The sequence below is a fragment of the Xenopus laevis genome, chromosome 3S, assembly GCF_017654675.1.
Source record: "Xenopus laevis strain J_2021 chromosome 3S, Xenopus_laevis_v10.1, whole genome shotgun sequence".
Lineage (NCBI taxonomy): Eukaryota > Metazoa > Chordata > Amphibia > Anura > Pipidae > Xenopus > Xenopus laevis.
The window spans coordinates 5,355,780-5,371,089 of NC_054376.1; the positions used below are offsets into that span (position 1 = coordinate 5,355,780).

General features: G+C 43.3%; 1 protein-coding gene across 13 annotated transcripts in view; it reads right to left on the reverse strand.

Annotated features, from left to right (window-relative positions):
• Positions 1-4,741: 4,741 nt before the first annotated feature.
• Positions 4,742-15,310, reverse strand: part of cacna1c.S (calcium channel, voltage-dependent, L type, alpha 1C subunit S homeolog) — a 233,288-nt gene continuing 222,719 nt past the window's right edge. For 7 of the 13 annotated variants that reach the window (XM_041587927.1, XM_018254824.2, XM_018254826.2 and 4 more), the window contains 11 exons: positions 14,805-14,901; positions 13,569-13,671; positions 13,107-13,208; positions 12,594-12,721; positions 12,366-12,500; positions 11,502-11,830; positions 9,596-9,718; positions 9,184-9,293; positions 7,852-7,961; positions 7,364-7,669; positions 4,742-6,249 (listed from right to left, as the gene is read on the reverse strand). In XM_041587927.1, coding sequence (XP_041443861.1) covers positions 5,959-6,249; positions 7,364-7,669; positions 7,852-7,961; positions 9,184-9,293; positions 9,596-9,718; positions 11,502-11,830; positions 12,366-12,500; positions 12,594-12,721; positions 13,107-13,208; positions 13,569-13,671; positions 14,805-14,901 — 1,834 coding nt within the window. In that variant the 3' untranslated portion in view covers positions 4,742-5,958. Of the gene's footprint in view, positions 6,250-7,363; positions 7,670-7,851; positions 7,962-9,183; positions 9,294-9,595; positions 9,719-11,103; positions 11,131-11,501; positions 11,831-12,365; positions 12,501-12,593; positions 12,722-13,106; positions 13,209-13,568; positions 13,672-14,804; positions 14,902-15,310 lie in introns of all 13 variants that reach the window. The other 6 variants (XM_041587921.1, XM_041587922.1, XM_041587924.1 and 3 more) reach the window with 1 other exon arrangement.

Consider the following 15,310-nt stretch of genomic DNA (forward strand, 5'->3'; position numbering starts at 1 on the left):
ATCTTACATAAATATACATTTGTCCCAAACAAAGATCAACCTTAAACATCTTTATTTCAGAGCCCATTCTGCCAGAGACTGGATGCACGTGCAGGGAAAGGGAAGAGGAGGATTTTTTTTACACGTCTTACCCCAGAGCTGAACCTTGTCGCTTGGCCTTTAAATCCTGGGAGACCTAAGGGATGATTGGCAGGATGGCTCGGGACAAGATGGCTTCTCCAGCGTCATCATGCGTTACGGGATTACGTACAATCATGAGAAGGAAAATCGGGATAATCGTAAAATAATTTGCGCTAACAGCCAATCACAATGCTGCATTCGGGCTATGCGTTAATGCTGGGTAGTGCTCATACTGCCGGCACGGGCTGACTAATAAAAACAGGGTGTCCCCTGGCATGCAACGATGGGTGGGAGCATCTTTTTCGTGGGGTACATATCTGGGGCCACTAATTGGCCTGTTATAGTTTAGCTAGCTCCTAATAAGGTCATATATTTCCCACCAGTGCTTACACACATTTCTGGGAAATCTCTGCTATGTTTGCGGCTCTTTGGGGGCGGGTTATTGTTAGGGATGCACCAAATTCAGGATTCGGTTTGGGATTCCGTCAGGATTCGGCCTTTTTCAGCAGGATTCGGCTGAATCCTTGTGCCTGGCTGAACCAAATCCCAATCCTAATTTACATATGTAAATAGAGGCGGTAGGGAAATCACGACTATTTGTCACAAAATAAGATTTTTTTCCACTTTTCCTTTTCTGCCCCTAATTTGCATATGCAAATTAGGATTGGGGTTCGGTATTCGGCCGAATCTTTCACCAAGGATTCGGCCAAATCCCAAATAGTGGATTCGGTGCAACCCTAGTTATTCTTGGAGCCAAAAGAGAAATTTTGAGAGTATTTGGGGGTGGAGTCATGGTAACGGCATGGGGAGGAATGATTAGGATTTAGAGGGACAGTTAAAGGAATACAGACATTTAAAGGAGGGTTATTAAAAGGGATAGGGGAGGAGTTATAAGGAAATCAGAGTGGAGTTATTGGACCGCTGTAGTATGTATGCAAGTATTAAATTAAAGGGGTAGACAAGGTGTTATAAGAGTATTTTGGGGTGCAGAGATAGGGCATAGGGGAGGCACTATGGAACAATTAGAGGAGAGGCACTATGCAAAGCTGCTGGGAAAGAATTCCTGTGAGCTTAAAGAAGGATTTGGAAAGTTATTTCAGCAGGTTAAATTAAAGGTGCATCAGGGTTGGGGTCCCAAGAAGCCAGGTGATTAGGGCAGACTGGTAGAACACACCCAGTTGCATCAATTGAGGAGAGAAGTAAATGACTTAGAAAGGAAATTGGAAGTAATGCTACAGGAGTTCCTCGTGGGAGGGGTAACAGGAACAATGAGTACTGCACTGCGGGGGTGGATACTTATGTTATATAATGTTGAAATGGGATGGGCATGAAACGCTTTTTATAGTAAGGAATATATTAAGTATATTTTCCAGATGTAGCATGAAAAGTGTGGGGGTGGTTAAGGCAGTGATTAATATAAGTTGTGGGGTCCAATGGGAAAGAATCCCCCAGCAGATAATCAGGCATCGTAAACTAGAAATCTATACGCAGATACATACTCTTTATTTAAAGAAAAAAAAAAACACATAATCAGAACCATGTGATCATGATGTATCAAAATATGTAGCACAGGTCTGCGCAGCAATTATATATATTCAGAGCTCCGCTCAAACTCACACTGTTTCTTTAAGAATACATCCTTTACATAAGTATTGTTTATCTTCCATTTAGTCCCATTTAGAGCATGAGGTTTTAGGGTAAAAGTGAACAAGATTTGTGTTTGATGAGTCTGATGAGTTTAATGTCACATGCCTTCTCCATAGACAACAATAAAACTGCAAATACACAAAGGATAATTAAACCTTTAAAATAAGTGCATGTAAAATTCATGAGTATTAATTGATGTAATTGACGCTCATTGTTTATTTTCTTTTTATTCCAAGATATTAAGGGATACATGTGCTGTTAATATGAATGAATTTTGTTCCAACAGCGCCACCTGCTGGTCAGTTTCTGACCAGTCTGACCACCAAGTAGTCAAGGAAGTTGTCAGGAGAAAGAAAGAGGCTGCTCTGATGTTCTTCTGCTTAGGAAAGATGTGAGAAAGGTTTCTAATTGTTTTCCTAAGCAGAAGAACATCAGAGCAGCCTCTTTCTTTCTCCTGACAACTTCCTTGACTACTTGGTGGTCAGACTGGTCAGAAACTGACCAGCAGGTGGCGCTGTTGGAACAAAATTCATTTATATTAACAGCACATGTATCCCTTAATATCTTGGAATAAAAAGAAAATAAACAATGAGCGTCAATTACAAATGTGCTTAGAATAGCACTCTCATCAATTTTACATTCACTAATTTTAAAGGTTTACCTATCCTTTAAACCCTTTATAAGGAGATACCCGTATTTATAACCTTGTGGTCTGCGGCATGTTCTGGGTATGTAGGGGGTGTGGCTAATAAAAACCAGAGTGGGAGTGGCAGTGGGTGCTGGCAGTTATATTTTAACAGCAGCTGGTAGTTGGCAATGGTGCTGCCATGTTGCTCTGCTATACTGGCTTTGCCTAGTAGTGATGTGCGGGTCAGGGTTTCCCTGAACCGCACCCGACCCTAACCCACCCTGTTAATACCTGCACCTGCTTCCTGGGGTCCTTTTATAGACCCGTGCCAACCCGAACCGCCGATGATGTCATATAAGGGGTGGGGTGAGCAGACGCGACACTATAAAAACGGAAGTCGGATGCCTCACCCCCCACGAGGAGCATTGCGAGGTCGACCCTAACCCACGGGTCCCGGGTCGGCCGCATATCACTATTGCCTAGCATACAATAAGCCACGCCCTAATACTTTACTCTCTATTAGAAAATAAATGGAAGACAAGTCCTACTTATCAATAAGGCATACTTCCCCTTGAATGAGTACTCAGACCCCCAGCATACCCCAATAACAGTATCACCATCTCTCCCTGACCTCCAGAAAGAAATTCATTTTTCATCATTACAAAATCAGCATAAAAAGGTGAGAACTCCCGGTACAGGCACAGATACTCCCCGCAGCCCTAGATACGACCAATTCAATTCACTTCTCCCCCTTGTGGTGGTGGGAAAAACCAAAGATAAGTCACAAACAGAAGTGGCATGCGGATAAATGCAATTTAAACATCGTGCTGCGCTACAATCTTTTGACATTCGCGGGTCACAGCGCCAGTTTTATTTAAAGGACAAATAAGTTGTTAAAAAACAATGATCACGTTGGAAATGAATCAGCGTTAGGACATTACTCAGGGCTGGTTATATGAAGAGCAAAGAGCTCATTTAATATGGACTCTTGACATCACATCCGGCTCCTCAGGGGCGGGTACAAAAACATAAAAAATAAAACAGGACAAATACTGTGTAACAATTATTAGAAGGGACCCCTTTTTTTTTTTAATGGCAAGCCCTGTTCAACCTACAGCCATTTAGTTTGCGTTAAACTACAAGCATCCCCTGGTCAGTTTAGACTGGGAGTTATCATCCAGCTGAGCCCAGAGGACTCTTTGAAATTAAATATTATTGTATTGGTTTAGCAAAAATTGTGATTATGAGACTGAAGCCATATAAAACAGTTTTAAATGTATTTAGTTGGGGGTTTATTATTGGGCATATCCCTTAAAGTGATATGAAATAACAGGAAGATGGATCAATTAAAGGATAAGTAAAGCTTTAAAATAAGTGAATGTAAAATTGATGAGAGTGCTATTCTAAGACCTTTTGTCATTTACAGTCATTATTTATTTTCTTTTTATTCCAAGAAATTAAGGGATACATGTGCTGTTAATATGAATGTATTTTGCTCAAACAGCGCCACCTGATGGTCAGTTTCTGACCAGTCTGACCACCAAGTAGTCAAGGAAGTTGTCAGGAGAAAGAAAGAGGCTGCTCTGATGTTCTTCTGCTTAGGAAAGATTTGAGAAAGGTTTCTAATTGTTTTCCTAAGCAGAAGAACATCAGAGCAGCCTCTTTCTTTCTCCTGACAACTTCCTTGACTACTTGCTGGTCAGACTGGTCAGAAACTAACCAGCAGGTGGCGCTGTTGGAACAAAATTCATTCATATTAACAGCACATATATCCCTTAATATCTTGGAATAAAAAGAAAATGAATCATGAATGTAAATGATAAAAGTGCTTAGAATAACACTCTCGTCAATTTTACAGGATATTAGTGAGTGCTGCATTAGTTATTTTTCATGTTTATCTTCACATGCTCAGAAGGGTCACTGCTCCTTTTCTGACTTTCATTAGAAAGTGCTGGGGGGCAATTAGCGCCTTTCTGTACCAGCCAGGCCAATAAAACACCACCCAGGTAGCAATCCTAATGCCCACAGGTAGAATTTGTATAAGGGGCTCATTGCCTAAACTGAGGAAAAACTGATTATAGTGTTATAATTCTCTGGAATCAGTAACAGCATCACCTCTAGTGGTCAGTTGTAGAGGATTTTCGACTGCAATACGGTGGCTCCTATGTGTATGATTGAGAATTATGGGAGTTGTAGTTTAGCAACGGCCAGGTTGCTCACACCTCTTTTCTAGATTCTTGCTTTGTCACACATTGTTGCTCGATTTCTTTTGGAAGCAACAAACTTGCCAGTGGCAGGTTTTTCAACGGAAACCGGGTATCTTTCAGAACAAATTCTAACACCAGATAAAAGGCAAAGTACATCATTTTAATGTTATTAAAATTAACATTTTGTTCCTTTAACTCTCCTTGACCCACAACTCGCTCCAGTCTTGTCCAGTTTGGCAGCTGCAGGCCGAGGATTAAGGGTGCATCAATGTAGACATGGTCATTTATATAATTCTATTTTCTTCTCTATAAAGCCCTTGTAACCCCATGGGAATGCTGCAGTCCAGCATATTAAAGGGGCATGATTTATATATGAGTGATGAAGCAGCCCTTCCCATCTGTTAAATTATAAATAACCACCCCTTTAAGGCTACAGGGCCATGGACATTTGATTGTGCAGATGGGGGCAAGTATATAAAGAGGGGTACTCAGAGGCGAATTAATGGCTGCATTGGCCCTAGGCTATGCCCCTCCCCATCCAACCCCTGCTCCTCCCCTGTCACACCCCAGCTCCACCCCTGCTCGGTGGCCTCCTAAATACTTGGGCCCAAGGAGTTTGCCTGGATCGGCCTACTGGTATACACCACTATCTGTGTGACTTGCAGGCCTAGGGTTACCACCTTTTCAGGAAAAAAATACAGGCCTTCCTATATATTCAGCTTTTTTTCCTATTAATAACACTGGGATCAACCATAATTTTTATCGGCCAGGTGGCAACCCTATGCATGCCCCGCCCCCATTGCACCCCTTAACCCCATTGTGGGTTGAATCATGGGATTCCTTTGATGGCTGAGCTACAGAAGGTACAGGAGACCCTCTCAGACATGGATTGGAAGCCATTGACCCTTCCGTTGGGCCATTTCTCATTCTCAGCCATTGGATGGATAGGACCACTGGTGGGACTAGCTGAGAGGCCATTAGTTGACCTTCTCTAAGCTGGTTTCAGATGACCTTCAGCTTCGGTGGTGATTATGGATGAAGAAGGAACATGGTGTAGATGTGAAGGACCTCCACGTTTGGACTCCCAAGGTGATTCCGGAACCACTTCCTCTGGAGATACAGAAAGTCAGCTCTGGCCACCATTCTCCCCCCCTCCCTCCCCAACTTAAATGGATGAGGAACGCTGTTCTGGTCACACCAGGTTACGAGAACAGTGAGGCACTTCTGAAACAAACCCATTTAGGAACACAAAGAAAAAACAAAAAGAAACTGAGAAAGGAGCCCAAAAACTCCCCCTGAAAACATCCACTCTCCGACAAGCTGGGCATCTTCCTGGCTCTGTGAGAGGCTTGGTGGCTACAGGCTGCTTACATACACTCGGCAGTCCTCCTGCTCATCACTGTCCTGGTATTCCGGTGAGAGTCCTGTCTCCTCTGACCCACCCCCCGCACAGTCCAGCCCCTGGTCCCTGCGGTTAGAGAATGGTGACGGTTTCCCGTTGGGGCTGGCCTTGCCATTCAAAAAACTGTCGGCTGCAGTCTCCATCTCCTCTATCGTCATGTCGCAGGCGTCGGCCAGCTCGTGGGTCGCTACCTGGAGAAAGCGGGGGTCCTGAGCAAACTGCGCCAGCCCTTCGGAGATCAGCACCTGCAGTAATAGTAAAGGGGACGCATTACAGATGATATATAGTATAAGTAGACCTTTAAACTAAGTGAATGTAGAATTGATGAGAGTGCTATTCTAAGCCCTTTTGTCATTTACATTCATTATTTATTTTCTTTTTATTCCAAGATATTAAGGGATACATGTGCTGTTAATATGAATGAATTTTGTTCCAACAGCGCCACCTGCTGGTCAGTTTCTGACCAGTCTGACCACCAAGTAGTCAAGGAAGTTGTCAGGAGAAAGAAAGAGGCTGCTCTGATGTTCTTCTGCTTAGGAAAGATGTGAGAAAGGTTTCTAATTGTTTTCAACTGGCTTATCCTATAAAGGTAATATCATAGCATATATATATATATATATATATATATATATATATATATATATATATATATATATATATATATATATATATATATATATATACATATATATATCTAGCTATATATCTATATATATATATATATATATATATATATATATATATATACATTTATATAGTGGAGCCAGTTAGCAATTGGTCTTGTTTTATTGTATTTCCTATTCTGCTTCTATCTCCAGCCAGAAATAATACCATCAAGTTGTCAGGGGACACTGACCCAAGCAACCAGCATGTTATCTTACTGTTCAGACTCATTCACAGTACTCTTTGGTTGCTAGAGTGAGCAAGTACATTTCAAGGGGAACTAGAGCTATAAAATAAAAATACACCAACAGTATTTATTAGTTATGTTGTTATCTACAATAGTAGTCCTCTTACCCAGCGTAATAGACGATAGGAAATGCGATAGGAAGTGCTTGCTAGATAGTCCCCCTTTAAATAAATTAATACTAGTGGGAGGGTTACTGGTGTCAAGGGCCCCATGGAAGAAGTAAAAGTGCAACTTGTGGGTCACAATGGGGCAGGGGTTTGTGGAGAATAGGCATGGTTTCATCATAATGGGATGGACTACTAGGGTCATGGTCAACGAGGCCATATTTTCTTCATTGGGGCTCCACTATACTTGTTGGCAGGGCACTCCACCCAGGGGGTTAGGTTACCAAAAGGTTAATATTTGGGGAGACCCGTGTTTACTCCAGTGTTGATAGTCAGGTGACTTACCGCTTCTACTAAACTGCTGGCGCTGCCATGGTGCTGCCTGCCTTGCTCCCGTGGGTGGCAGGGGACTGTAAGGGAGGTGGGACGGTTACGCTCTATACTACAGTCACTGCAGTGGATGGAAGGAAAGCTACTGTTCAGGTTTTCCCGAGAGCCTGGCTCTCCATGCAGCCGTAACATTGGCACGGTTTGCTGTGTCCAGCCTCCTCGGGGGCGTGGCGTGGCAGGCGGCGTGGAACAGAGACGTGAGAAGGCTGTGGGCGAGTGACTCCGCCTTAGTAAAGGGCTGAGACCCGCCACTGCTAACGCCTGGTAAGCGAAGAAAGAGAATTATAAAAGGAACATATACAATAAACCAGAATTTCTATTTTTTTATTTTGGGTGCATTTCCCCTTCAAATTATAACTCCCAGCGACCTTGTGGCTTCTAATGCTGTAGGCCTGGCAGTTCTGCTCTACTCCAGCCACTAAAGCCTTGTGTGATTGTCCTACCTGATGATGCACCAGATGAAGCTGCGGCAACACCGTTTTGGGCGACGACGTTTCCGCCCCCTGGTGCCGATACCTCCTCAGGCACTCCAAATGGAACGACGCTCTCCTTCCTGCAAAGACAATCTCATTGTCAGGGTCTAACTAAATGAGGTGAACTACAGCTCCCAGCGAAGGGTTGCTAGGTTGGCGCTTTTACAGGCAAATTGGGCTACTAATTTAAAGCCCAGGCAGGTTTTGAAAGTACAAACTAGCCAAGGTACAGATTTGGGCTACTTTTTGGGCCTTTGGCTGGTTTTTACTTTGCAAACCAGCCAAAGTTTTTTTCTTAACCTAATGTGCCAAGCCTGCGTCTCCCAATGCATGTTGGGTAATGTCGTTTTTAGGGATTTTTCGGTCTTTTTCAGCAGGATTCGGATACAGCCAAATCCTTCTGCCCAGCTGAAGTGAATCCATGTTTGCATATGCAAATTAGGGACAGGGAGGGAAATCACGTGAATTTTTGGCACAAAACAAAGAAGTAAAAAATGTTTCCCCCTTCCGCCCCTAATTTGCATATGAAAATTAGGATTCGGATTCAGTTCGGCCAAATCTTTTGCGAAGGATCCGGGGTTTTGGCCAATCCAAAATTGTGGATTCGGTGAATCCCTAGTAGTTTTTGTTTGACAATTTGTCAACTGCCAAGTTGAATGTAAGACTACAATACCCAGCATGCAACGGGACTGACTTGTTTAGAAGTCGGTAGTTCCCAGATTTTGGGCTTTGAACCCTAGTCTCCCGTCCCTCTTAAGCATTCTCCCATTTTCCAGTGACTTTCCTCAATTTCAGACAATTTTGGGGCAAAAATCTACTGGCCACCGAAATGTCTAGAGGTTGAACTGTTTTACCAATATTTATTGATATTGTATGTGTATTAAAGCCTTATGGGGCCCCTATACCTCCTGGGCCCCCCTCTATAGTTACACCCCTGGTGACGGACAAATCTTTCACATCTTACTCCGTAGAAAACACTGTAACACTGAAAAAGGCGTATTTTCACATATATTCATTCATTTTTTTTAGACTTTTTTTCACTGCACATATTGGCCTATTTTTGGGCTACCTTTGAAGTGCATCTTGGCTAGTGTTGGGCTGGTTTTGTAGCCGACTTTGGCTGGATTTGAAAATTAGATCTGGCAGCCCTGTCCCAGCGTAGACTGAAGAAGCTGTCGTTTGTAAATGTATAAGGACCAACGTCTAGATGACTGGCTGCTGATTGGTAACTGGGCAGAGCATTTAAGATGGGCAGGGTGACTTGCTATGGGTGCACTGAGAGACAGGATAAAAAAATGTTACCTAAAGAAGCTGAACGCAGGAAACCTTTCTTGGGGGACAGGCAAAGCCCCCTCTCCACTTCTCCCTCCGAGGGGGTCAGCTGTCGGCTTTCCTCGTCCTGATCGGAGAACCTGCAGGGAGTTTGGAACAGGTGAGCCCAGAGCACATAGATTTACAGAAGCTAGAGAGCATCTTGCAGACTGAGGTCTGAGCAGTTTTGCAGTTGGTCTCAATGTTAAATGTCCTGAGATGTTTGAACATCGATAGGGAGAGTAACACCCAGCAACCCTTGATAATATTTCATGCTGGGACTGAATTTCTGCAGGGGTCTCCTAGAAGGTCTGTCCTCCCTAAGTGAATTTCCCCTTTAAATGTTATTACTCTCATATCTGCTAATGTTTGTCCAATCCTTACAATACTTTCCCATACGTACATTTCTGAGCACAACAGGCTGGGCTCGCTGTTATATTCCACCTCTTCGCTGGCGTCGTACGTCTCATCCTGCGAAGCCTCCTCCCGAGAGATTATAGGCAGGCGGCTGTCTCTGGACACGGAGCTGTACAATACACAATACAAGGGGCTGTTAGAGAACTCTTGTTGCAGAACCTACTCATACATTGGGTGTAGGGATGCACCGAATCCAGGATTCGGCCTTTTTCAGCAGGATTCGTATTCGGACGAATCCTTGTGTCTGGCCGAACCGAATCCTAATTTGCATATGTAAATTAGGGGCAGGGAGGGGAATCATGTGACTTTTCATCACAAAACAAGGAAGTGAAAAAAATGTTCACACTTTTTCTTTCCTCACCCCTAATTTGCATATGCAAATTAGGATTCAGATTCAGTTCGGTATTTGGCCGAATCTTTCACAAAGGATTCGGCCGAATCCCAAATAGTGGATTCGGTGCATCCCTAATTGAGTTTATTTGGATTTTAAACCCCATGGTGCTCCCTAGCGCTCTATAGAACTTACCAGTATAACCCATAATGACCCATAAAGAAAGAGGCTGCTCTGATGTTCTTCTGCTTAGGAAAACAATTAGAAACCTTTCTCACATCTTTCCTAAGCAGAAGAACATCAGCCTCTTTCTTTCTCCTGACAACTTCCTTGACTACTTGGTGGTCAGACTGGTCAGAAACTGACCAGCAGGTGGTGCTGTTGGAAAAAAATTAATTCATATTAACAGCACATGTATCTTGGAATAAAAAGAAAATAAATAATTAATGTAAATGACAAAAGTGCTTAGAATAACACTCTCATTTTAAAGGTTTACTTATCCTTTAAGTGACTGCATTAGATTAATGGTCACAATAACTGAATTTTGTTGAGGGGATGATGATGATGATGAGCGCATGCTGAGACAAAAGTGCTTAGAATAACACTCTCATCAATTCTACATTCATTCATTTTAAAGGTTTACTTATCCTTTACGTGACTGCATTAGATTAATGGTCACAATAACTGTATTTTGTTGAGGGGATGATGATGATGATGAGCGCATGCTGAGAGATTTATTGCCATCCCTGAAGTTAAAAAGGCCCAATGCAAGTGGTTGAGTCCCCAATTACTGATACATACATATAGACCTATGTGCCCTGGTCATCATTATCAGTTAAGGTTGTGAGCAGACCCTCCAGCGGTGTCTGGGGCTGCCACCTGGGCCCCCCATCCAGTCGCAAACTCCAGTCAGCTCCTCCAAATGTTGACACCCCCCTTAGGGCATCGCACTTACAACTTCCTTCCCTCTTGTGGCCACAATTATGGTCAGGGGGGCGTTGGCACTTCCAGCTGGAGGGAGCAGGCCTGGGTCAGCGGGAGCCATGGAGTCCACTGGATTTTATACTGGTGTCCTGCTGGCTCAGTCTGACCCTGCCCTGTGGCTGCTGGGCCACCATATTATGTTGTTTTAAATAATGGGAGATGATGAAGGTGGTACCTACCGTCCCCAAATTTCGCACTGGCATGTCCTGGGTCAGCGAGGAAGAAAGAGAAAGAGCAAAGTGACTCTTCCAAAATTGTCATTTGGAAAAAAGGGTGAGTCTCCCTGTTATTACTGGATTGTCTGGAAGGGAGCTATGGCATTGCCCACATTACTAGGGTCTATATAGAAAGGAAGGAGTCTCTCTACATTACTGGGTGCTGTGGTAGTTGCCACCCTATAGAAAGATGCCCTTCACTTTCTTATCTGGTGATGCCCCCATACACCAGCCTATAAAACCTGCTCAGTCTCAAGGCCCACCTATTGCCATTGCACATGAACAGATTATCGTATGGAGCTTTGTTTTGTACAATAGTATCTGCACATGTATGGCCAGTTATAGTGTCAATGAGTTCTCACCTCTTAGATCCAAGTTTCCAGGAGCCACGGGAGGCCACGGGCCGGCTCTGTCCCTCCACGGTGCTCACGGTACTCCGGTAACAGGGCAGGAGCACCAGGGCCGTGTTATTGGCGTTGTTGATGTTGGCGTTGGAGCCGGAGGATGAGTAGCTGCTGGGGGTGAAGGTAGAATCCACCAACTTCTCATGGGAAGGAGAGTCCAAATCCCCTGGGCCGCCCGACGTCTTGTTGATATGCAGAGGCCGCTGGGTAGTGAAGGTCTGAGGAAACCCACTTCGGACTTCACTCTGGTAATAACCAACATGGTTCCCAAAGAGCCCTCCAGCCCTCTAGAGAAATTAGATATATCTAGTCAGGTAAGCTAACCATCTCACCATTATTAAAGGATAGGTAAACCTTTAAAATAAGTGAATGTAAAATTGATGAGAGTGTTATTCTAAGCGCTCTTGTAATTGCTTATTTTCTTTTTATTCCAAGATATTAAGGGATACATGTGCTGTTAATATAAATTAATTTTGTTCTAACAGTGCCACCTGCTGGTCAGTTTCCCACCAGTCTGACCACCAAGTAGTCAAGGAAGCCTCTTTCTTTCTCCTGACAACTTCCTTGACTACTTGGTGGTCAGACTGGTCATAAACTGACCAGCAGGTGGCGATGTTGGAACAAAATTCATTCATATTAACAGCACATGTATCCCGTACTATCTTGCAATAAAAAGAAAATAAATAATAAATGTAAATGACAAAAGTGCCTACAATAGCACTCTCATCACTTTGACATTCACTTATTTAAAGGTTTACTTATCCTTTATGACCCACACGCACAACCACTCTTGCTTCGGTTACAGATATTTCTATCGCCCACCCTAAAGATATCATCCTCAGATGCAGCAGACACGGCCTCCTTCATTGCCTTGTCCAGCTCCTCCTCAGCTGTCAGGTCCCCAGAAATAGCTCTGCGGATCTCGGGGCCAATGTCGTGCAGAGTGCGCAGGCCGGCCTGTAGGCAAGAGAAGAACCAAATGTGAAACAGTGGGCAAGCTCTTATTTGTCATTAGCAGGCAAATTTCCCTTTCCTAGAAAGTTTGGGTACCTGCAGTGACAATGCGTTTCTCTGGGAAGGTTTACCCACAAGCCCTTGCTCTTTGCGTTTCTTGAATTTTCGGAAATACTCTTGGATCAGAAAGGTGGCATAGAACTTTCCCACCGTGACCTCATCATCTACAGGGGAGAAAGAAAATTGATATATAGCATTAATAAAAGGCTACAAGCAGATGACCTGCCCCTAGGAGGCGGAGAATGACAAATGATCATACTGTGGCCCCATGGAGACCTGTCAGGGCCACATAAATGCTCCGAGGCAACACAACAAAGGACAAAGGCTTCTGGGTAATAACTCTGGGCTAGGCTGGAACCTTTCAGAACATTATAGTCATAGGGCTCAGTGGTACCTACAAGGTGGTTGACAAAGGTTTATTGTAGAAGCTCCAAGTAGGACTTCAACCAACCTGGAGACCATCAATCAGATCATCTGAAAGTTCATAATGGCAGCTTCAATAGGGACAGATCACTCAGCCAACTTGTTGGTTTGGAATAAACCACTTACCCCCAGCTGGAGGCACCACCTGGTCCAAAAGTTTCATGCTGGTTCTCTTCCATATCTTCTTGATGATGGCTCTCAGCTCTTCATTGGCCTGATCCAGGTTCCCTGCAGTGGGTAGAGGGGGGACACAGGTTTAGAGCCAAATAGAGGAACGGATCGAGTAAATATTGTTTCTGATGAGGGAACAAAGAAATGGACGGGGAGGGAGGATATAATTACAAGAAGACGGGACAACACCGGCCACCAGGAAGAGGACAATCCAGACAGAACAAACCAATATAAATATATAAAGGATAATACTACTACAACACTAAAACAGGACTTACTGGGGGCTTTTACCTACAGCATAAACTGGGCTTGCTCTAATGCAAACTGTTCTAAAGTAAGTTTCCTAAATGTCACACTCCCTTCCCAGAGACTATTATCAGGCACCATATCTGACAAAAAATAGAAGATGAGAATTACCATCTGTTTTGATGCACAAAGATGTCCTTACTAGGGCAAAGAGTGTGGCATTAAACATGACTGTCCCATCACTATTCAGTGGCATGTTCATAGCCACTAGGCGCTGAAATGAAAAAGAATAAAGAGGAATTTTTTCTTTATTACACAGTGTAGTGAAGTTACTTGATATCCCAAATGGTCAGAAAGATCAGAAGGTCAATAGCTAAAATGTTAATTCATGCTTATAACAAGTATTTATTGCAACTGTAGGTCATCACATCCACATAATTATAGATATTCCTCATTATAAAAGTAATGTAATTGGCAGCCAAGCTCAAACTATGTGGGCTTAGTTCTATGGAATCTCTATAAACAGGCTATGAACAAACTTAGGGGGCTGTTCCTGCTGAATTGTGCTTAGTACAGGGAATACCTATGCTGCCATAGTTTTATGGGATCTCTCTGTACAGACTATGAGCAAACTTAGGGGCTGTTCCTGCTGAATTGTGCTTAGTACAGGGGAATACCTATGCTGCCATAGTTTTATGGGATCTCTCTGTACAGACTATGAGCAAACTTAGGGACTGTTCCTGCTGAATTGTGCTTAGTACAGGGGAATACCTATGCTGCCATAGTTTTATGGGATCTCTCTGTACAGACTATGAGCAAACTTAGGGGGCTGTTCCTGCTGAATTGTGCTTAGTACAGGGGAATACCTATGCTGCCATAGTTTTATGGGATCTCTCTGTACAGACTATGAGCAAACTTAGGGGACTGTTCCTGCTGAATTGTGCTTTGTACGGGGGATACCTATGCTGCCATAGTTTCTAGTATCTCTATAGTATCATAGCAATTCACCTCCTAATATTTCATTTTGGCAAACTGCAAAATAAAAGACAACTATCCCTTCAGATATCACTGCTTTAAATAACATGGTATATTTGCCACTCCACCAGCAGATGTCACTGTTTAGCCGAGTGTGGCGCCTGCTTTCCCTACTTTATATTATCCCAGCGACAGCAATCACAGTCAGATTAACATTAATAGGATAAATGGATGTTAATGTGGTTATACAAATGGAACAGAAGGGGGAAAGTGGCTCCTGGCCCACAACATGATCTCATTTGTTTTTTTATATCAAAGTAAAGGGCTAATTGAGCTATTTCCTTTGTATTTCACAATTTCTATCATAAGAAACAGAAATCTATAAAATATAATAAGATAATCAGGAAAATAAAACATTGAGTGACGCCTTACCTTGCATGCCACCCGATGTGGGCACAGCTTCCCAAAGCCCAGCGGGGGCTGAATCCTCCTCAGTAGGGTCACCACATCCAGATGCTTGATGCGACCCCTAGGCACAGAGAGTGAGTCAATCCATGTATTACGATGTATACAGTGATAGTATAAAAAGTATATAATCTTAAATTGACATTTCATGCAATATAATAGGTTCTTAAAATGTAGCTTACTCTAGCCCTCTGATTGGCTGTATGTGCCCCTTGTATATTCTTAGGTCAGTGCCAGACTCACCCCTGTATTCTCCCCAAATTTAGCTAAGTCTAACCCTCTGATTGGCTGCATGTGCCCATACTATATTCTTAAGTCAATGCCCGATTCACCCCTGTATTCTTCCCCAAATTTAGAAAAGTCTAACCCTCTGATTGGCTGCATGTGCCCATACTATAGTCTTAGGTCAATGCCTGACTCACCCCTGTATTCTTCCCCAAATTTAGTTTAGTCTAGCCCTCTGATTGGCTGTA